Below are 23,833 nucleotides of genomic sequence, written 5' to 3' on the forward strand. Positions count from 1 at the left end.
AGAAGTTTAACAAAAGAATATTAGAAAGCATAACAGACATTTATTCTCTTATTGGCTGCTTTGTTTGAGTTTTGATGATGAGTATTCCTTCCCCAATGATATAAGCATCTTCATTCTTGCAGCAATTATTCTCTCTTCAAATTCAAATTATAGCCTGCAAAATAAAAGGAATTGAGTTACATTGAAAAATGCTTTAAAGATTTTAATCATATATTGGTATCTCTAATAGGATGGTAAAAGTTAAGATAGCTTATGTAGATACATCATAATACTTACATAAACCCAAGTGTAGCATCAATTTCTTAGTAAAGGATGTGAGGAATAGATCACTTGTAATAGAATGGAGGAGGTGGTGACTTATAAATGTAAGAAGGAGGCGGTGGAGACTTATAAATATATGAAGGTGGCGGTGGAGACTTATAAATGTAAGGGGGTGGTGGTGGAGATGAGTACACATAGGGAGGAGGTGGTGGAGACTTGTAAACATATGGTGGTGGTGGAGGAGATGTGTACTTATAAGGAGGCGGTGGGGGAGACTTGTATACATATGATGGAGGTGGGGGAGACTTGTATACATATGATGGAGGTGGGGGAGACTTGTATACATATGATGGAGGTGGGGGAGACTTGTATACATATGATGGAGGTGGGGGAGACTTGTATACATATGATGGAGGTGGTGGAGAAGAGTATTTGTATGGAGGAGGTGGCGGAGACTTGTAAACATAGGGAGGAGGTGGTGGAGACTTGTAAACATATGGTGGCGGTGGTGGAGACGAGTAGACATATGGTGGCGATGGTGGAGACTTGTAGACATATGGTGGTGGTGGTGGAGATGAGTACACATATGGAGGTGGTGGGGGAGATTTGTAAACATATGGTGGTGGTGGTGGTGGAGACGAGTACTTATAAGGAGGCGGTGGGGGAGACTTATAAACGTAAGGTGGTGGCGGCGGAGATGAGTAGACATATGGAGGAGGAGGTGGAGACTTGTAGACATATGGTGGTGGTGGTGGGGATGAATACACATATGGAGGAGGCGGGGGAGACGAGTACTTATAAGGAGGTGGTGGGGGAGACGAGTACTTATAAGGAGGCGGTGGGGGAGACTTGTAAACATAAGGTGGTGGTGGCGGAGATGAGTAGACATATGGAGGAGGAGGTGGAGACTTGTAGACATATGGTGGTGGTGGTGGGGATGAATACACATATGGAGGAGGTGGGGGAGATTTGTAAACGTAGGGTGGTGGTGGCGGAGATGAGTACACATATGGAGGAGGAGGTGGAGACTTGTAGACATATGGTGGTGGTGGCGGAGATGAGTACACATATGGAGGAGGAGGTGGAGACTTGTAGACATATGGTGGTGGTGGTGGAGATGAATACACATATGGAGGTGGTGGTGGAGATGAATATTTATAAGGAGGTGGGGGTGGAGATGAATATTTATAAGGAGGTGGTGGGGGAGACTTGTAAACGTATGGTGGCGGTGGTGGAGATGTATACTTATAAGGCGGCGGTGGGGGAGACTTGTAAACGTATGGCGGCGGTGGGGGAGACTTGTAAACATATGGCGGCGATGGAGGACACTTGTAAACATATGGCGGTGGTGGGGGAGATTTGTAAACGTAGGGTGGTGGCGGTGGAGATGAGTATACATATGGAGGAGGTGGCGGAGACTTGTAGATATATGGTGGTGGTGGTGGAGATGAATATTTATAAGGAGGTGGTTGGGGAGATTTGTAAACATATGGTGGCGGTGGTGGAGATGTATACTTATAAGGAGGGGGTGGGGGAGACTTGTAAACGTATGGTGGAGGCGGTGGAGATGTATACTTATAAGGTGGCGGCGGTGGAGATGTATACTTATAAGGTGGCGGAGGTGGTGATGTATACTTATAAGGTGGCGGAGGTGGTGATGTATACTTATAAGGTGGTGGAGGGGGAGATGTATATTTGTAAGGAGGCGGCGGGGGAGATGAATACTTATAAGGAGGCGGTGGTGGAGATTTGTAAATGTATGGTGGCGGAGATGAGTATACATATGGAGGCGGCGGAGATGAATACTCGTACTCCGCCGAAACACTAACTGCCATCAAACATATAGCCAAGGCACAAAGTGCCCAAGGCCGATAATTAGCCATTTAATTTTTATTATTGAATTCAATGGAAGTAGTGAAGGATGAATGCATTTACAATGGAACATGAACCCTTTATATAGTCATTTCACCACCCCTCAATCATTAATCCCCTTTTGTTTACTAAGTAATTAAACCCTTTGAAACTTCCAACTTATATTATTTTTATTATCCCTCGGTTGACAATGAATAGTGTCATATCATGGTTGTTAGATGCATCGTGACAAGTCCATCACATTACATTTATTAATTAAGCAAGATATTGTAACATATACAAATATGAAAAAAAAATGAATTAAATTAAGAAATACCGACATCCCATTTCCCAACCGGTTCTTCTTGTTTACAATTATTTTCCTTGATCAAAATCCTCTTAATTTATTATATATATATAAAAAGGATATTCTTAGAGAAAAAAACAACTTTAATTGAACTTGTATTAATGATTAAATCAATAACTTGTATCCAACAATGTATTTAGTCCACATACATACATAGTAGTTGAAGTTTACAAGGATTACACTTATAAATTGTCAACCCTATTTTCCCTTTCTAATTAATTCTGATTTTAGAAATGAATCAATATATGATATTACAATTCAATAATTGATCTCAATGAGACAATGTTTAGCAACCAAATATTTTCCATTCTTTCCAGTTTAAATATCAAACATAACTATGAAATAGAATGTAATAACTCTACTTTCTTGTAATACATATAACATCTATATATAACAGTTTATTAATACAAATAATAAAATACCTTTATATTCTGAAATATTTTAAAGTTTTAATAAAATCAAAATGAAAACATAAAAAAAAAATTGGGTTGCAATGATTATAAACTTTTGACATAAAATTATAAGAAAAATCACTATATCATGGAACCTCTAATTCTATTAAGTTATTTTTCTTTTAAATCGAGACGGCTTGTTTAGGAAACACTTGTTTACTTTGTTTGTTGCCCGATTCCAGCTCCAATTTCTATATTAATTTTAGGTTCCGTTTGATTTTGTTTTATCTAATTGATCTTATAACTTTTTAAAATTGTTATGCATTTTTTGAGATTTTTGTCAAAGTAAATTTTATTATAATATAAAAATATTATTTTAGTCATAATTTAAATATTACAATGTCATTTAATATAAATAAAAAGTATAATTATCCTAACTTATAAATATATAATTTATTTTAATATGAACTATTTATATATTTTGATAACTAAATTTTAAACTTTTTTTTACATTTTATTTGTCTTGATTTTAACTTAATTTACTCTTTTTTTTAGTTTCATACTATTTAATATAATTAATTTTAATTTTTAATTTTATTTATTAAAGATGAAATATATTTAAAATTATTTTTTGTCCTGTTTGGTAAAATAAGACGAAGATAAAATATTCATGATAATGAGAAAAATAAATAAATTTATTTAGAGAATTTTACCGTTCAAATTGTGGTGACAAAAAAAATAAAGACATAATATTATGATTCTCATACTATTAAGAGTCTCTAATATAATATAAAATTATTTAAAATAAATAAATTATTTGTATTGTATCATTTAATTATAATTAAATTAATAAACATATATTTTTAAAATATAAATAATATAATAAATATAAATATCAATCAAAATTAAATTGAAAATAAAGTTTATAAATTAAATTCAGTTTTTAATTACATTGGCTCCTACCACAATAAAATGTAACAAAAAAAATATGTATGATAATCAAACAGATCCAACTCATAAACACAAAAACGTTTTCATCGTAAAATGTTTGAAAACACCTAAAACTAGAGTATTGAAGCTGAACACAAACAAATTTTATTAAATATATTAATATATATATATATATATATATAATTAAAGTATATAATCAAGAACATTATTTTATTTAAATTAATATTTTAATAATATATTTAAAACCAATATTTTTCAAATATTTTTTTCTCAAACATACCCATCTCCGAATTTGAGTGTTTCTAAAAGTTAACTTTTTTTTTTTTTGAAAGTGATGGTCCAAAATTTAAACTCTTCATTTATTATATTAAATTGTGTACCCCGGATTGTACACTAAGAAATTGTTGTGTAATAATATCTAAATTTGAATATAATATGATATTTGGTGTTATTACCGTAGCTTCTTTTGAGTGCTTGATACGGCGGTTTATTTTTATTTTTTTTCGAATTTTCACCAATTTAAAATGTATTTTGGTAAGGATTATAACATCGTTTTTTTTTTGTCTATTTCTTTTATAGTATATACAGAATGAACAAAACTTCAACATATCAAAACAAAACCCCTTTTCAACAAAATTAATGTTAATCCATGTGAAGAACGAACCCAAATAGGGGTTTTGGTTAAGATCAGTTTGATTTAGTTAGACTATTTGAAAGCATATTTATTTTCATTTTATTTACATACATCAATATTTATAGTAAATGGATTTTTAATTTTATTATCAATATCATATGTTTCTAAACAATTTCCAATAAGGCTTAATTAATAAAGATATGAATAAGATGTCTCCTCATAAATTTCCAAATATATTTCAGCAAATTAAATATATTGATATGTATTATAAGACTTTATAAGAGAAGTTTAACAAAAGAATATTTAAAATAATAACAAGCATTTATATTGGCTGCATTGTTGAGTTAGGATGATGCATATATAGTGTCTCCTTCCCAAAGATATAAGCATCCCCGGCCCATTATAGCAGCAATTATTCTCTTTTAAATTAGAACCTGCAAAATATACATGAAGAGAATTTCATTAATTATATTTCAAATTTCAATCTTCTTGTTATCTTTAATTTATAAGAAGGTAAAAATAAGATAGAATGGGATATACATCATAATACTTACATATTGTATATAAATTTCTTAATCAAGGTAAGGAATATATCACTTGTAATAAAGTGGAGGAGGTGACTTATAGAGGTAAGAAGGTGGTGGTGGAGATGAGTAAACATAGGGATGTGGTGGTGGAGATGAGTAAAAATAGGTTGGTGGTGGCGGGGAGGAGTACTTGTAAGAAGGTGGTGGTGGAGACTTGTATATATATGGAGGGGGTGGTGGAGATGAGTATACGTAAGGAGGGGGTGGCGGAGACTTGTAAATGTAAGTTGGTGGTGGCGGAGAGGAGTACTTGTAAGGAGGTGGTGGTGGAGACTTGTATACATATGGTGAAGGTGGTGGAGATGAGTATTTATATGGAGGAGGTGGTGGAGACTTGTAAACATATGATGGTGGTGGTGGAGAAGAGTACACATAGGAAGGAGGTGGTGGAGACTTGTAAACATATGATGGTGGTGGTGGAGATGAATACTTATAAGAAGGAGGTGGTGGAGACTTATAAACATATGGTGGTGGTGGGGGAGATGAGTACACATATGGAGGAGGCGGGGGAGATGAGTACACATATGGCGGTGGTGGTGGAGACTTATAAATATATGGTGGTGGTGGGGGAGATGAGTACACATATGGAGGAGGCGGGGGAGACTTGTAAACATATGGCGGTGGTGGTGGAGATGAGTACACATATGGAGGAGGTGGGGGAGACTTATAAATGTAGGGTGGTGGTGGCAGAGATGAGTACACATATGGAGGAGGTGGGGGAGACTTGTAAACATATGGCGGTGGTGGTGGAGATGAGTACACATATGGAGGAGGTGGGGGAGACTTATAGATGTAGGGTGGTGGTGGCGGAGATGAGTACACATATGGAGGAGGTGGGGGAGACTTGTAAACATATGGTGGTGGTGGTGGAGATGAGTAGACATATGGAGGAGGTGGGGGAGACTTATAATTGTAGGGTGGTGGTGGCGGAGACGAGTACACATATGGAGGTGGTGGTGGAGACTTGTAGACATATGGAGGAGGTGGTGGAGACTTGTAAACATATGGTGGTGGTGGTGGAGATGAGTACACATATGGAGGAGATGGGGGAGACTTATAAATGTAGGGTGGTGGTGGGGGAGATGAGTACACATATGGAGGAGGTGGGGGAGACTTGTAAACATATGGTGGTGGTGGTGGAGATGAGTACACATATGGAGGAGGTGGTGGAGACTTGTAAACATATGAAAGTGGTGGTGGAGATGAATATTTATAAGGAGGTGGTGGGGGAGACTTGTAAACGTATGATGGTGGTGGTGGAGACTTATAAATATATGCCGACGGTGGTGGAGATGAGTACACATATGATGGTGGTGGTGGAGAAGTATATTTATAAGAAGGCGGTGGGGGAGATTTGTAAATGTATGACGGCGGGGGTGGAGATGTATACTTATAAGGAGGCGGTGGGGGAGATTTGTAAATGTATGGCGGTGGAGGTGGAGATGTATACTTATAAGGAGGTGGTGGGGGAGACTTGTAAACGTATGGCGGCGGTGGTGGAGATGTGTACTTATATGGCGGCGGTGGTGGAGATGTATACTTATAAGGTGGCGGTGGTGGAGATGTATATTTATAAGGTGGCGGTGGTGGAGAAGTATATTTATAAGTTGGCGGTGGTGGAGAAGTATACTTATAAGGAGGCGGTGGTGGAGAAGTATACTTATAAGGAGGCGGTGGTGGAGATGTATACTTATAAGGATGCGGTGAGGGAGATTTGTAAATATATAATGGCGGCGGCGGAGATGTATACTTATAAGGAGGTGGTGGAGACGAGTACACATATGGAGGTGGCGGAGACGAGTATACATATTTCTTTTCGGCTGCAACACTAGCCGCCATCAAACATACAGCCAAGGCACAAAGTGCCCAAGGCCTATAAGTAACCATTTTTTTTATATTTTTTTTTGGGTGAATTCAATGGAAATAGTGAAGGATGAATGCATTTACAATGGAATGTGAAGCCTTTTATATAGTCATGTTAGCACTCTCAACCATTTTATCCCAATAATAAATGAACCCTTTGAAGCATCCCAACTTATTATTTTTATTAACCCCTCCGTTGACAATGAAGTGGGTCATGTCAGGTTGTTAGATACAACGTGACAAGTTAGTCATATTACATTATATTTATTAATTAACCATATATATTATCTCAATGTTCTTAATATCTTACTATTTTTAACATAAAAAAAATAATAAATTAATAATTATATGAATGTGGTGCATATACCCTAAAGAGAGCAACACTTATAACTTATCTTTGTGTAAAAACAAATTGAAAAAATATTAATAAACAAGAGCAATCTGATAATTGGTATTTAATCTACTATAAAATAATAATTTATGTGGTAGGAGTGATTCTTAATATAACACAAATATTTGTTAATGCCATATACCAATAATTAAATAACTTAAATTGTAAAATTTTCACTAACTTCTCAAACTAGCTCTCCTCTTATTTGTTCTTATTTAATTAGTTATTTACAAATTATGTACAACTAATTGCAACTTACATGTGATTTTATAAATATTTCAAAATATATTGCGTTAAAGATAAATTTAGTTGTAATATTAATTTAAAATGGAGTTTATATTATATTTTGGGTGATTTTTTTTTAGTTAAGGAGACTAGTATAACACATTATAACAATGACTAGTATTCAAATCGTTTTATGTAGAAATCGAACCGTAATCTTTTGATCTCTTAGATCCCAATTATTTTCATTCCGATAAAGTTTATAATTTGGGTAATTCTAAAAACCTAGACTTTTGATTGTGAATTTCTGCGCTAAATTCATTAAAAGTATTGTTTCCAAGTGTTTTTCATACAATTTTACACCATACATGAGCATGTTCAAATCTTTGTTGCAATATTAGAATACTTATGAAAAAAAGTTGCAGATTAAGTCAAAATTTGTAATTATTTGTTATTTGTTTAGTTATACTATAAACTAATTTGAAATGAATTTGAAACTTAGTGATCTTAGTATGTGTTTTATTTTTATTTTTTCAAAATTCAAAATAAATTTTATTTGACAAAAAAATCTAATTAGTTTGTGTGTGTATGTGACATGATCTAAAGATTTATGGAAAATCACCTTTTCATCCACTTTTCACTTAAAATAATTTTATTTAATTCAATCAAATCTTTTATATTAAATAAAAATAAAATCAATTTCACTTTTACAATTTTTAATATATATATATATATATATATATATATATATATATATATATATATATATATATATATATAATTTCACTTTTTACTTTTGACAATTTTAAAGTAATTGTGATAGAGATGGTTAAAAGACTATTCTAAAACATGCTCAAGATATCAAACTAATAGAGGTTCAAATTATATATATATATATATATATATATATATATTCTTTTTGCCAAATGACAGTTTTTAGTGATATTTTAACATGAGTTCTCTTGTGATGAAGGATATATATCTTTGGTAAAATAAATACTATTTTTTTAATAAATTGATTTTGATTTTTATATTAATTTTAATAAAAAGTTTACAACTTCTTAAAGATTAAATTTACAAAGTTAATCAATATTGAACTCTTAATTTAAAAAATATTATATTAAACTCACTAAGATTAAATAGTTAAAAATATTTTTTAAGAAATCGAAAATGAGTTCGATTCTACCTTAAACTTTTTAAGTTGAAATAGAGATCGTGTAAACTTTCAACCATACAAAAAAAATGGTAGAAAGTGTTTTATACCTATTAAATATAGAATGAAATAAATATTTTATTTCTTATCCCAAGAAAAATTAATTACTTAATTAGAGTTTTGCTTCACAATATTTATATAAAAATAATTATTTAGGAAATAATCAAACATTTCATAAATTAAGAATTTAAGTGCAATATATATAGATAGATAATTAAGTAGTTAAAATTAGTGATATAAAATTCACACACTAAATAGAATTAAAACTAAAGAGTTTAACTCTATCAGAGAAATTTTTTTCAACCATAAAAAAAAAACATGATAATAAGTGTTTACAAAATGACAAAACCTATTGAACATAAAACACTACGAAGTGTAAGAATAAAGGATTAGGGTTAAGGGGATCTTGCGCCGCATAAGGTTGGGCCGACAAGGCCCATGAGTATACTCGGAAGGAAACCCTAATCCTATATATATATATATGTTTAGGTAGCTAACACATTCAAGCATCTCTAGCCGCACTCCTTTCAAGGTGTTACATCTCTTTATCTAAAAACATCACTTCTCTATATTGCATTAACGATTGTTGTTTAACCACACACGAGGCTGACTTGTTTCCATCGTAAAGGGCACTGTATTTCATTCAAGGTTATTCCTTCTTTTTCATAGTACATTCGATTTATCATCGCTCGTTTATTCAAGGTGTTAAATTGGTATTGCAGGGTTTCGCATGGATATCGTTAGAGAAATCATGATTTCAGTCCTTGATCTAAGACGTGGTCTATCTGTGAGTTATCCAGATTATGAGTACTTATCGAGACTAAATCAAATGATAGAGGTATTACAATTCTTGGATTCTCCTCAATTAATGTTTAATTGATGATTCAACAAAGGTTGAAATGACTATGTAATTTGAAGTTTAAATTTCAATATTATTTTTTAATTTCATTTCATTTGTTGGATTCAAATTGATGACAGGATAACAGCGGCTCAAAGAGGAAGATCCTAATATGTTGGTCAGATAATGTCCCCGTGCATCAATCTCATACAATATACTAAGTTCTCTTCATAAACTTGTATGAAATTATTTTTGTGCGACCTTTTAATTTAAAAAAAATGAGAACATACTAAATAAAAATCAATTAAGAAATGCATGGTAATTTAAGATAAATAAAAATGTGGCAACTTATGTTATTTTCGTATTGTATAAATATATATATATATATATATATATATATATATATATATATATATATATATATTTTTGTAACTCCTTCACTATTAATATTAATGATGATCCGGTTCTGATTGATGGACAAAACTCGCCCCAATGAATTAAAAACATGTTTGTTGTCTATTTTATGTTATTCAAACTTTGTTAAAAAAAATTATTTAATAAAAATATCATCAATTATAAATTTAGTCACCAAAATTATTTGTAACATGAGATTACACATTATCTATTTTACATGTATTTTGTCTTTCAAAGACCTTAAATACCACTACAATTAATTGTTATTTGAATATAAACTAAATTTACTCATCATGGGTAACTTTGACTATAATAGGCTTAGCTTAGATTAAAAGTTTTAACATCATCTGATTTTGATTAAAAACAAATTATATTTAATTTAACTAAATTTAGTTTAGATAATCATTTCAAAAGATAATTTTATGGCTCTTTAATCTGGCCCAAAATGAAAAACGGTTATTGTGCAAAATATGAACACATCTTATTTTATCAAAACATATATGAATAAAATGAGATTTTTTCTTCTTCTTTTAAAACATAGAAATTGAAGAATGTTATAAGGAAATCATTAAATTTTGTTTCCACAAATACATCTATAACACATTATTTTCTAAATTAATACATTAGATTTTATATTATTTATATTAGCTTTTATTAATTTTACTTTTTCAAGTAATAAAATAAAATATATATATAGATATATAGATATTTAATTAAATTTGAATTAATTAAAGAAAAAGTAAAAACAAATAAAGGGATACATTTAGTTATCTTTATCTATAGGGTCATACATTAGTTACATTTAATAATGATTTCTTTGGATTTCAACTTTAAAATTATTCAATAGTCAAAACTTTCTTTAAAACCCCTTTTTTTTTTAATTTGTGGCATGGGTAGAGGAAAATCTTTTGACCTACTAATTTACTTATTTATAACCCATCTATCTTGCTCATGTGAAGAGATAAAGATAGAGAAGGTTTTTTCATTTTTACCAAAGATAAAATCTCAAAATTTATTTACTCCTTGTTTCAAATTTGTAATTTTCGATCTCATTCCTTATATTTTAATTTTACATGAAAATTTTAATTTACGTGTTTTCGAGATCTTGACAAATTGATAAACTCATGAACATACGAATACCTAGGTGAAAAGATGACGAATAATACCCCTGAGCTCACCATTGAAGGCCCTACAAACTTAGGACCACCCATTGGCTTTGGAATGTATAATGTTGGGCAAACTAGTGAGGTCTATTTGCTCCAAGTTGCTCTACCAGGGATCGGGCTCGTCGAATCTAGTAAGCTTTATTCATAAACTTGCTTAAAATCTATTTTGTGGGGACTTTTAATTTTGTCGAATCTATAGAAACTATAAATGAATTCATTTTCATAAGTAGATTTCCCCGATTTATTTTTCAGGCGAGCTCTCGGTCACCATTTATAAATATGGAGGGGTTGTGATAGAAGGAAAGATCCCGGAAGCGAGGATCTTTAGGGAAGCACCCACTCCCCTTCGGATGTTACACCAAACATTTCCGAGGTCAAGGACATTCCGTCTTGAGTGCTTCCTGCCCGGGCCAGTCGACCCTCGGGTGTCTATACTCAAATTTGGAGATGATGGGCTTCTCAATATTGGGGTGAAGAAAGACTTGTATGGTGAATTTTAATAATCATAGTAAGAATTAAAGACATGTCTATTTTTCAGTTGTTTTAAACTTTAGAATGAATTGATGAAGGATTGTGATTGTGACATGTTTTAAATACATTATGTTTGATAATAATAATTTATTTTGTAAGTTTAAATTTGTATCGTTTGAGTATTTATGCGCTCTTTTCATGTTTATATTTATGATTTACGGTTGATTTTAATTTTACTTACTAGTGTTTTTTCATATACATTACATTTTTTTTGTAAATGATTCAACTTGTACATAACAAATTAAAAATAAAGATATTTGGCAGTAGATTCACTTTTATTAATTATTTTTGGATGACTTATCATTTGGTCGGTCTGTTCTAGATTATGAGCTCGCTGAACTTACTCTAGCCTTGCCCTCATTTCTATAATGTAAAACATGGGATGTCGTGGCTAATTGAGTTTTCGGGATTTTTTTTATATTATTGTATGTATTGTTTTTGTTGCGACTAATTTTTGTACTTGTAATCGACAACCAAATATTAAACTAAGAAACATGACATCAAATCAGTTATTCTTCATATTTTTCTTATATAATCCTTTCTTTTTTATGGAGATGATTTTCTTCTAATAAATTTTTAAATAAATAAATCATTGAATCAAACAAAAACATATATTAAACTTGACCACTTTTCATTTTGATGAGACTCTTTCAATATATAATCATCTTATAGTAAAGTTTATGAATTTAGTGAAATATTTTTTTTTCCTTTTTTTTTTTTTTTTGTGTACTTTTAAAAATAATTGTATAACTAATATATATATATATAAAATGATGCTTAATAAATAAAATGTAAGGTGATATTCACGCTCTCACCTAGAGATGACAACGGGTACCCTACTCGACGGGTAGATAAGTACTCATTCCCGAATCCGATTTTTATTTCACTACCCAACTTCGACCTCGAACCCGACGGGTATCTCTATTTTTATCCCCATCTCCGATTTGTCGGGTACCTCATTACCCGATTAAAGATTATAAATATAGGAGAGAAAGAAACAAAATTTTAATAAATAATTTTAAAATTAGTAATATAGAAATGTTAAAAGTACAAATAAAAATATTACTTACTAATATACTTATTTTTGTAGATCTTCAAAAAGATATGGAGAGAAATGAGAATGAAAATTGAAAAAAAATTAGAGAGTGAACATGAAGAGCATGAGAGAGAAGTAATATTTTGTTATTAAAACAAAAGTTGAAGACTAATATAAAGAAATATTTTATTTTTGAGAATATAAGAAATTTAAAGTTGGAGTTTAAAAATGTGGATAAGATCAAATTAAATGATATATTTATGATATAATTGTAATGATGAAGCATTTAAAAAGTCACACATAATTAAATTTTAATAAAAAAATAATTTTAATATTAATATAATTGGGTATCAGGTTTGGGTTTAGCACACTCCCCATCCCTGACCCCGTACCCGAACGGGTATCTTCTCCCTCTCCCCATGCCCGACCCCGATTTAAAATACCCAAACCCGACTATCGGGTACCCATGAGTATCGGGCATACGGGTACCCATTGCCATCTCTACTCTCACCACATCTCGTATACTTATTATATTTTATAACAGTTTATCTCTCTTGTCATAATTACTTATTCTTAATTACTAATTTATCTCATGTACCATAATTATTAATTTATTTTTTCTAATTTATTTTTATTTTATTTTACTAAATTTTCTTTCATAATTATATATTATTTTTCTTCATTAATTTTATATAAACTTATATTTAATTTTATATATATATATATAAATATATATATATATATATATAAAGATAATAACGTTTAAATAATTTATTAAACTTAAAATAAAATTACAAATTTCTCTTTTATATTATTTCTATCTTATATTTATAATATATCTTTCCTAATTAATTTCGGTTTTGTAACACTAATAATTAATTTATTTTTTATTTTCTTTTTTCTCATTTATATATATATATATTTCATATTTTCTTACACATAATTTTTATAATTTTTAATAAAATAAAAATTATAAATATTTTAATTTATTTAAAAATTAATATTAAGCGTTTTTTCACTACGAAAATCTATATATAATATATTTTATCATTAATTTTATATAAATATATATTTTTTTCATATTATCCTTCTATGCATATTTATTATTTATATAATTAATTAATTAATTTTCTTTTATTCATTATATATTTTATCTATTATTAATTAACAAGGATTATACATACATAAAATTTTAAATTAAATTCAAAAAACACAAGTGGTCTAATGGTTAAAGTGTTCACATTTCATATTAGAGACCAAAGATGTAATTGTGCACGTGGGTATGAGTGGGTGAATTTGTGGTCGATGTGGTGGGTGAATTTGTGTGAATTTATAAATATATATGTGATTGTGCATGTGGGTATGAGTGGGTGAATTTGTACGAATTTATACATATGTGATTGTGTATGTGGGTATGCGAGTCCTTACATTAATGCGCCAAAAGTAAAAGTAAGGTATAGTTAATTAGGGTGATATCTACCAAATTACATAGATAATATATATAATGATGTTTAAAACTAAAAATTTAGGGTGATATCTACCAAATTTTTACACATTTTATATGAATTTCTCATCAAATTCTCGCGGTACAATCGTCTCTATTTTCTCTTTAGGTATAGTTAACACGAGAATAGGAGGTGGACGTTGACAACGGAAGAGAGACCAGAGGAAAATATTCGATTTTGATTTAAAGAAAAATGGGAAGCGAATGAATACGAGGATTCAAAATTAAAAGGAAGCCGATAATTCTCTACCTCCGTGGATTTTGAAAAGTTTTTTTTAAAATTTAAAATTAATTAATTTTTTATTTTTACACATTTTATATGAATTTCTAATCAAATTCTCGCGTTACATTCGTCTCTCCTTTCTCCTTAAGTTTAGGTCTTTCTTAAATCGACACTCCTTTCTCTTTAGGTATAGGTAGCACAAGAAGAGGAGGAGGGCAACACCGACATGACGAAGAAGGGCGACGACGACTTAAGAGAGACATAGAGGAAAATATTTTATCTTGATTTAAAAAAAAATGGAAAGTGAATGAAGACGATGATTCAAAATCAAGAGGAAGACGAGTATTCTCTGTCTCCGTAGATTTAAAAAAGAATTTTTTATTATTATTTTTACACATTTTATATGAATTTCTCATCAAATTCGTCTCTCCTTTCTCCTTAGGTCCAGGTCTTTCTTAAATTGACTCTCATTTCTCCTTAGGTATAAGTAACACTTAGGTATAAGTAGCACAAGAAGAGGAGGTGGGTGACGACGACGCGACGAAGGAGGATGACGACGACGTAAGAGAGACATAGAGGAAAAAATTTGATCTTGATTTAAAAAAAAATGGGAAGCAAAAGAAGACGAGGATTTGAAATCAAGAAAAACCCGATAATTCTTTGCCTCCAAGGATTTAGAATTTTTTAAATTTTTTTTTATTATTATTAATTTTTTTATAACAAAACCTAATGAGATAATAAAACTATAAATAAAATTATATTTTAATGAATAATATTAATATTTTAATTATTTATATATATAATATAAAAATATAATAAATAGATTATATATATATATATAAATAATACAAAATATAGTTAATACAAAATATATTTAACTATGTTTTGGTATGTTTTAAATGATTGATAAATATTTATTAATTTAATTTATAATATTATTATAAATATATATATGTTATACAAAATATTATAAAATTGAATTATTATTTTTTTAATAAAAATAATAATTAATGTTATTGTTTAACCAAAATAAAATTATATATATATATATATATATATATATATATATATATATATATATATATATATATATATATATATATATATATATATATTTTAATAGACATTTCACATATAATTTAATTAATATTTTGACTTTTAATGTATAATAAACTGTTTTTGAAATTTTTGAGAGTATATAATAGAAGCTGAAATAATTATGTACAAAAGAGAAAAAAAAATAAAAACATATTTTTTTTAAATATTATTTTCACCAATTTAAGATAGTTTGATAATTCACGTTAAAAAAAGAAAATTTTAAATTAAATTAATAGAACGAAAAACTGAAATTTTGAATAAATGACCATATTTGTATTATTTTATTTTAGTTATATTTAAAAAATATTTCTAAAGAAAAATTATAATAAAAATTATATATTTAATATATATATTGTCTAACAATTATGATACTATAAAATTAATATCAAATACAATTTAATGATAAAATTTATATAATAAAATTTAAATAATTATTAATTTTTTATAATTCACGTATAAAGATATAAATAAAAAAATAAATTTAAATTTGTCAATTTTTATATAATAAAATTTAATTAAAGTGAAAATTTATGTTTATTGTATTTGATTAAAATAGCAATCGTTAATATATTATATAGTGTGATTCATTTTTTTTTATATAGAAATTTTAATTTTCTTATATATTTGTCCGTTTATATCGCACAGAAATCATGTTAGTCTAATTAAAGCTTATATTAAAAAATTAATTAGAATAAACATTTTTTATTAAATTCAAACTATAAAATTAAAGAAAGTCAAGAACAATAAAATATTCTGAATCGGTTGTTACAATAGATAGTATTCACACACTTCATTCGAAAATCACATAGCTAATAATTATGCATATATTAAAATATTACCACACACCACATGTTTGGTAATTAAATTTATTCATAGTTAATTATATTTTATCTTATAATTTTTAATTTTTTAATCAATTTTATGTTAACATGTTTTTGTTTAACTAGTTGGAATCATGGACATAAATAAGACATAAATATGTCTTAAGATTATTAGTTTTTTTAGTGACAGTCTATATTCGAAAATTGACTAAACAAAATAACTATTTTCAATCAAATTTCAAATTATATAATAAAGGAATAAGAGCACAATTGGAATATACCGGATTCTCCACCTACTAAATAGAATTGATAGTATTATAAACCTGTTTTTAGACTTTACAAAATGATAAACACTAACTATTCAGATTAATTGGAAAGTCGTTTTTACCTTCCTCCAAGATTTCGAAATCGAGTTTGTATCGTTCAAGAGACGACGTCCCTAACTCAAAGTATTTACGGGCTTCTTCTCTTAAAGCCCACAACATAAAGTCCTTGAAATCTCGAGACCCTCCTCGAGCCGAATCGACATCCCTTATAAAACCATTTTGGCATATTTTGTCCACCAATGAAGTATATATTGAGAGAGAATCTCGTTAATATACAAAATCGAAAATATCTTTAAAGCGTGTGTACATAACACACCTTTAAGTTGAAACATTTTACATGTGCATAAAACGTGGTGGTTCAAATCATAAAATGTGACTCCATACCTCTCGATATTTCCATTCTCAAATGACTTATACACTAAATATTTATCAAGATGTGTAATCGCGTTTAGCTATGTAGCACGAATACTCCAAAAAAAATTTATTTGGAGTATCAGATACGGATACGACACGGATACGGATACGATACGACAAAAGAAGTGTCGTTGACTTTTTATGGAGTTGACCAATCCGATACGGTTTGGATACGACTTGAATACGTTTTGGGTAATTTTTAAAAAGTAAAAATTTTAGGAGGACTGGAATGTTTAAAACAAAACTAACCCTAAACTAACATTTCCTCCTCTTGACTCAAGCTTCCCTTATCTTACTCTATTTTCTTAGATAAACTTAAAATTACATCAAGTTATTAACTAACTATTAATATTTTTTAATTTTTTAATTATTATTATATATATATATATATATTTTAATAATTCTTAACAATATGCGTATCATAAACGTATCGTATCCTATATTTTCAAAATTTGTCGTATCGCCGTATCCGTATCGTATTTGATACGATACCCGTATCCGTATCGTATTTGATACGATACCCGTATCCGTATCCGTATTCGTGCAACATAGGCGTTTAGGTTTAACTTTATCCATTTATACTCCGAGCATTCTGATATCTCTTTTTGAAAGTCTTTGAATATCGCGTTTGTGTAAAGTTGTCTACATTGTTTCTCAATAGGATGGATTGTGAATAACTCAATTTGAGAATTTTATATAATTTTTTTTTTCATATTATCCTTCTATGCATATTTATTATTTATATAATTAATTAATTAATTTTCTTTTATTCATTATATATTTTATCTATTATTAATTAACAAGGATTATACATACATAAAATTTTAAATTAAATTCAAAAAACACAAGTGGTCTAATGGTTAAAGTGTTCACATTTCATATTAGAGACCAAAGATGTAATTGTGCACGTGGGTATGAGTGGGTGAATTTGTGGTCGATGTGGTGGGTGAATTTGTGTGAATTTATAAATATATATGTGATTGTGCATGTGGGTATGAGTGGGTGAATTTGTACGAATTTATACATATGTGATTGTGCATGTGGGTATGCGAGTCCTTACATTAATACGCCAAAAGTAAAAGTAAGGTATAGTTAATTAGGGTGATATCTACCAAATTACGGAGATAATTTATATAATGATGTTTAAAACAAAAAATTTAGGGTGATATCTACCAAATTTTTACACATTTTATATGAATTTCTCATCAAATTCTCGCGGTACAATCGTCTCTATTTTCTCTTTAGGTATAGTTAACACGAGAATAGGAGGTGGGCGTTGACAACGGAAGAGAGACCAGAGGAAAATATTCGATTTTGATTTAAAGAAAAATGGGAAGCGAATGAATACGAGGATTCAAAATTAAAAGGAAGCCGATAATTCTCTACCTCCGTGGATTTTGAAAAGTTTTTTTTAAAATTTAAAATTAATTAATTTTTTATTTTTACACATTTTATATGAATTTCTAATCAAATTCTCACGGTTTATCAAATTATCGCGTTACATTCGTCTCTCATTTCTCCTTAGGTTTAGGTCTTTCTTAAATCGACACTCCTTTCTCTTTAGGTATAGGTAGCACAAGAAGAGGAGGAGGGCAACGCCGACGTGACGAAGAAGGGCGACGATGACGCATCGGAGGAGGGCGACGACGACGCAAGAGAGACATAGAGGAAAATATTTTATATTGATTTGAAAAAAATGGGAAGCGAATGAAGACGATGATTCAAAATCAAGAGGAAGACGAGTATTCTCTGTCTCCGTAGATTTAGAAAAAAATATTTTATTATTATTTTTACACATTTTATATGAATTTCTCATCAAATTCGTCTCTCCTTTCTCCTTAGGTCCAGTTATTTCTTAAATTGACTCTCATTTCTCCTTAGGTATAAGTAGCACTTAGGTATAAGTAGCACGAGAAGAGGAGGTGGGTGACGACGACGCGACGAAGGAGGAAGACGACGACATAAGAGAGACCTAGAGGAAAAAATTCGATCTTGATTTGAAAAAAATGGGAAGCAAAAGAAGACGAGGATTTGAAATCAAGAGAAACCCGATAATTCTTTGCCTCCAAGGATTTAGAATTTTTTTTAAATTTTTTTATTATTATTAATTTTTTTATAACAAAACCTAATAAGATATTTTATAATAAAACTATAAATAAAATTGTATTTTAATGAATAGTATTAATATTTTAATTATTTATATATATAATATAAAAATATAATAAATAGATTATATATATATAAATAATACAAAATATATTTAACTAGGTATGTTTTAAATGATTGATAAATATTTAATAATTTAATTTATAATATTATTATAAATATCTATTTTTTATACAAAATATTATAAAATTGAATTATTATTTTTTAATAAAAATAATAATTAATGTTATTGTTTAACCAAAATAAAATTATATATATAATAACACTTAAATATAAATATAAATATAAATATAAATATAAATATAAATATAAATATAAATATAAATATAAATATAAATATAAATATAAATATATATATATATATATATATATATATATATATAGTTTTGAAACAAGCATTTTATGGTGTCAATATTATTTTTTAATAGACATTTCACATATAATTTAATAAATATTTTGACTTTTAATGTATAATAAATTATTTTCGAAATTTTTGAGAGTATATAGTAGAAGCTGAAATAATTATGTACAAAAGAGAAAAAAAAATAAAAAACATATTTTTTTCAAATATTATTTTCACCAATTTATGGAGTTGACCTATCTGATACGGTTTGGATACGACTTGAATACGTTTTTGGATACGTTTTGGGTAATTTTTAAAAAGTAAAAATTTTAGGAGGACTGAAATGTTTAAAACAAAACTAACCATCAACTAACATTTCCTCCTCTTGACTCAAGATTCCCTTATCTTACTCTGTTTTTTTAGATAAACTTAAAATTCACATCAAGTTATTAACTAACTAATACTATTTTTTATTTTTTTTAATTATTATTATATATATATTTTAATAATTCTTAACAATATGCATATCATAAACGTATCGTATCCTATATTTTCAAAATTTTCCGTATCGCCGTATCTGTATCGTATTTGATACGATACCCGTATCCGTATCCGTGCAACATAGGCGTTTAGTTTTAGCTTTATCCATTTATACTCCGAGCATTCTGATATCTCTTTTTGAAAGTCTTTGAATATCTCGTTTGTGTAAAGTTGTCTACATTGTTTCTCAATAGGATGGATTATGAGTAACTAAATTTGAGAATTGAACGAGTTTAAATCGTCCTCCTTTTCCTCCTCTCGGCGTTGCTTGAGAACATTTTTGTAACGTGTTAAGAATTCTCCCATCGGTGATTGCTCGCTCATGAACATAGTATTTCCGAAGAATGACATGTTTTCGTCGTTGTCCATCGAAATGCCCACGGAAAATGTACTCTTGAAGTTGTACGGAACCCAACTTTTACACATTCGATATATTTCATGCAAACAATGATTTTCCTTCAAACTGTACTTTTCCAAAAGTAGGTTCCACTCGGAATCGAATTCGTTCGGTTTTTGAATCCGAGAAACGTAAGTTGTGTATTAGCGTTTGAACTCGTCGTCCATAGATTGAAACAAACGTTGTTCATTTTCCTTGATTTGCCACGTAGAGAATCACTGATGCGTCGCTAGAAAAACCCTGGGGATAGAGTTCTTGCGTTTGACGATCATTTGATATGTGATGGTGATAGTGTTCAATGTTGAAATCAACAATAGACCATTTTTCAGAATTCATTAATTTAACTCTCATGAACGCTCCACAATCATATTCCTTACAACCGTATCTTCGATAAGTAATTGAACTGTTTGTTCTTGAACGATTAGGTCTACGAGGAACAGTTTGGAATCCAATCTTTTCTGCTTATGTAACATATAAATCATATGCAGCTTCTAGTGAATCGAAATCGCGTAAAACATTCCTTAGATTGATCGTACAAAATCAAAGCGGATTCTAGGAGAACTGATTTCTTATGGTGGTTAAGGCCGACAAATGAAGCAAATCGCACCAAATCGCTATTTCTCATAATACAATAGGATGTATCAAAAACAATCACATCATTGAACTGGGTGCGAGAGAATCTAGACCGCCCATCTGTTCAAAAAACGCTGCCGCATTTTCCTAATTCATCGACTTGAAAGGCGTAAAAGAAACTTGTATCCTTTGCTTGACGAAACTGAAAATACAAATGAAGCGACTTGTACCAATCGTTTCTAAAACTTCGGCGATAGAGTTCTTGCGTTTGGCGATCATTTGATATGTGAGGGTGATAGTGTTCAATGTTGAAATCAACAATAGACCATTTTTCAGAATTCATTAATTTAACTCTCATGAACGCTCCACAATCACATTCCTTACAACCGTATCTTTGAGAAGTAATTGAACTGTATGTTCTTGAACGATTAGGTCTACGAGGAACAATTTGGAATCCATTATGTTCTGCGTATGTAACATATAAGCATATGCAACTTCTAGTGAATCGAACTCACGTAAAACATTTCTCAGATTGATCGTTCAAAATCAAAGCAGATTCTAAGAGAACCGGTTTCTTATGTTGGTTAAGGCCGACAAATCGCACCAAATCGCTATTTCTCATACTTTGATAGGATGTATCGAAAACGATCAAGTCACCGAACTGGGTGTGAGAGAATCTAGAACGCCCATCTGCCCAGAAAACGCTGTCGTGTTTTCCTATCTCATCGACTTGAAAGACGTAAAAGAAACTCGTATCCTCTGCTTGAAGAAACTAAAAATACAAATGAAGCGACTTGTACCAATCGTTTCTAAAACTTCGGCGATGGAGTTCTTGCGTTTGACGATCATTTGATTTGTGAGGGTGATAGTGTTCAATGTTGAAATCAGCGATAGACCATTTTCCAGAATTCATTAATTTAACTCTCATGAACGCTCCACAATCACATTCTTTACAACCGTATCTTCGAAAAATAATTTAACCTTCTGTTCTTGAACGATTAGGTCTACGAGGAACAGTTTGGAATTCATTTTGTTCTGCATATGTAACATATAAATCATATGCAGCTTCTAGTGAATCGAACTCTAATCCTTATTTCAGTTCAATCTTCAATTCGTCCATTTCAAACCCTTCTATGTGTATGTGTATAAAGAATATGAATTAACATTGAAAGTAGTTTAAATCTAAAAATAAAAATAAGAATGTCTAGCAAAATTAATCATTTGAAAAATAATAATAATATAATTAAAACTGTTAGGATCTAGATCGCCGCTGGTGGACCGGGGGTTGGACCGGTTAGCGGTTCACACTCGTAGGGTGGTGGTTAATCCTGTTAGAGATTAACACCGGGGTTTCAATACTACACAACCTGTCACAAACCCTTGAACTAGGTTCAAGCGCGGAAGAGGTTTGCTTTCAGGTTGAAGCAGCACGCTTATATGATAGGCACGGTCGGTTTCGGATGATGGAGATTTGGGAATGGTGGGTCGGTTTCGGTAATCTAGATATTCGGTATGATTAGTATAAAGTCGGTTTGGTTAAGTCAGTCGGTTATGTAATGAAGCCGGCAGAAAGTAAATAACACAACAGATTTTATGGATGTTCGGAGATAAAACTCCTACGTCACCCCTTCCTCTCGAAACCGCGAGAAGGATATTCACTAAGGAATACAAGTACAATCCGATCGAGACTTATTTCCTGCTCGATAATACTCTTACAATTTGCACCGAAATTGTAACACACACTTTAACTTTCAGTACTTAGACTTTCTAGAACAACACACTCTTATCACTTGTAGAATAAATGCTCTTAGAACTTGTTTTCTAAATCTCTCGAATATGTTGCTTTTACTCTTTTGTTGCTGCTGTTTCTACTTACTGCTTGAGTCACTACATTTACTCTTCTTCAGCTACCTCCTTTTATAGGTGAAATATGTCAACGGTCATATTTCACTGCCTTGAATCTGATTGGCTGATCAGAGGTGCAGTGATTCAGTGTCTCAGAGGTTCAGACCTGCGGTCGTTTCCTCAGACCTGACGGTCAACCTCGGACCTGGTGCTTTGTCTCAGACCTGGCGGTCTGTTCTTCCGGTGTGTACGACAAACCTGCCGGGTTTGTCTTTTACTTGATGTAGGCACTGTCTGTTGGACAGTTGTCTGTACTTGGAAGGTTTCCTTTCTGCCTTATCCCGAAGTGGAATGATCCGGTAGTACTGTCTTCTGCAGCCTACAGTCTTTCCTCAGACTTGCATGGATATGGAAGTATTCAGTCTGTTCCTTTGGTATCGTTCTCAATAGATACCCGAAGTGTCTTCTTGTACTGGCCGGTCATTTGTCTTGGCCGAATGTCTTTCTGTATGATGTAACCGGACTTCTTCCGGTTATTTCTCTTATAGAAGATCGGCTGTTTGATGAATCTGGTTTTAAGCTTTGGCCGATCCTTTGTGCGGTCACGTTCAGAATGCTCTTGATCGGTATGGTGACTTGACCGGTTAGGTACCTTTAATTGGTTCTCTTGTTCATCCGGTCCGGTTCCTTGTTCCTTTAATTGGTTCTCTTGTTCATCCGGTCCGGTTCCTTGTTCCTGCATGGGAAGTTTGTTTAAGTTAGGTTTATTTGAACCGGTATGAATTTATCTAACAAAAACATATGATTTTTACCATTTTTAAGTACTCATATAAATATGTTTTAAGATTATTAGTTTTCTTAGTGAC

At 30.4% G+C, this 23,833-nt stretch overlaps 3 protein-coding genes across 3 annotated transcripts; 1 reads left to right on the forward strand and 2 right to left on the reverse strand.

Annotated features, from left to right (window-relative positions):
* Positions 1–196: 196 nt before the first annotated feature.
* On the reverse strand, positions 197–2,469 carry LOC124912217 (extensin-2-like). The gene has a single exon (XM_047452784.1). It carries the CDS (start codon positions 2,142–2,144, stop codon positions 327–329), a length of 1,818 nt encoding a protein of 605 aa, XP_047308740.1. The 5' UTR covers positions 2,145–2,469; the 3' UTR covers positions 197–326.
* A 2,572-nt stretch (positions 2,470–5,041) lies between these two features.
* On the reverse strand, positions 5,042–6,997 carry LOC124912216 (extensin-2-like). Its single transcript, XM_047452783.1, has one exon. It carries the CDS (start codon positions 6,928–6,930, stop codon positions 5,050–5,052), a length of 1,881 nt encoding a protein of 626 aa, XP_047308739.1. The 5' UTR covers positions 6,931–6,997; the 3' UTR covers positions 5,042–5,049.
* A 4,139-nt stretch (positions 6,998–11,136) lies between these two features.
* LOC124912736 lies at positions 11,137–11,650 on the forward strand. The gene is made up of 2 exons (XM_047453385.1): positions 11,137–11,281; positions 11,403–11,650. The coding sequence occupies exons 1-2, from the start codon at positions 11,137–11,139 to the stop codon at positions 11,648–11,650; spliced, it is 393 nt and encodes a 130-aa protein (XP_047309341.1).
* The last annotated feature ends 12,183 nt before the right edge of the window (positions 11,651–23,833 follow it).

Source organism: Impatiens glandulifera, chromosome 8 (assembly GCF_907164915.1).
Source record: "Impatiens glandulifera chromosome 8, dImpGla2.1, whole genome shotgun sequence".
Lineage (NCBI taxonomy): Eukaryota > Viridiplantae > Streptophyta > Magnoliopsida > Ericales > Balsaminaceae > Impatiens > Impatiens glandulifera.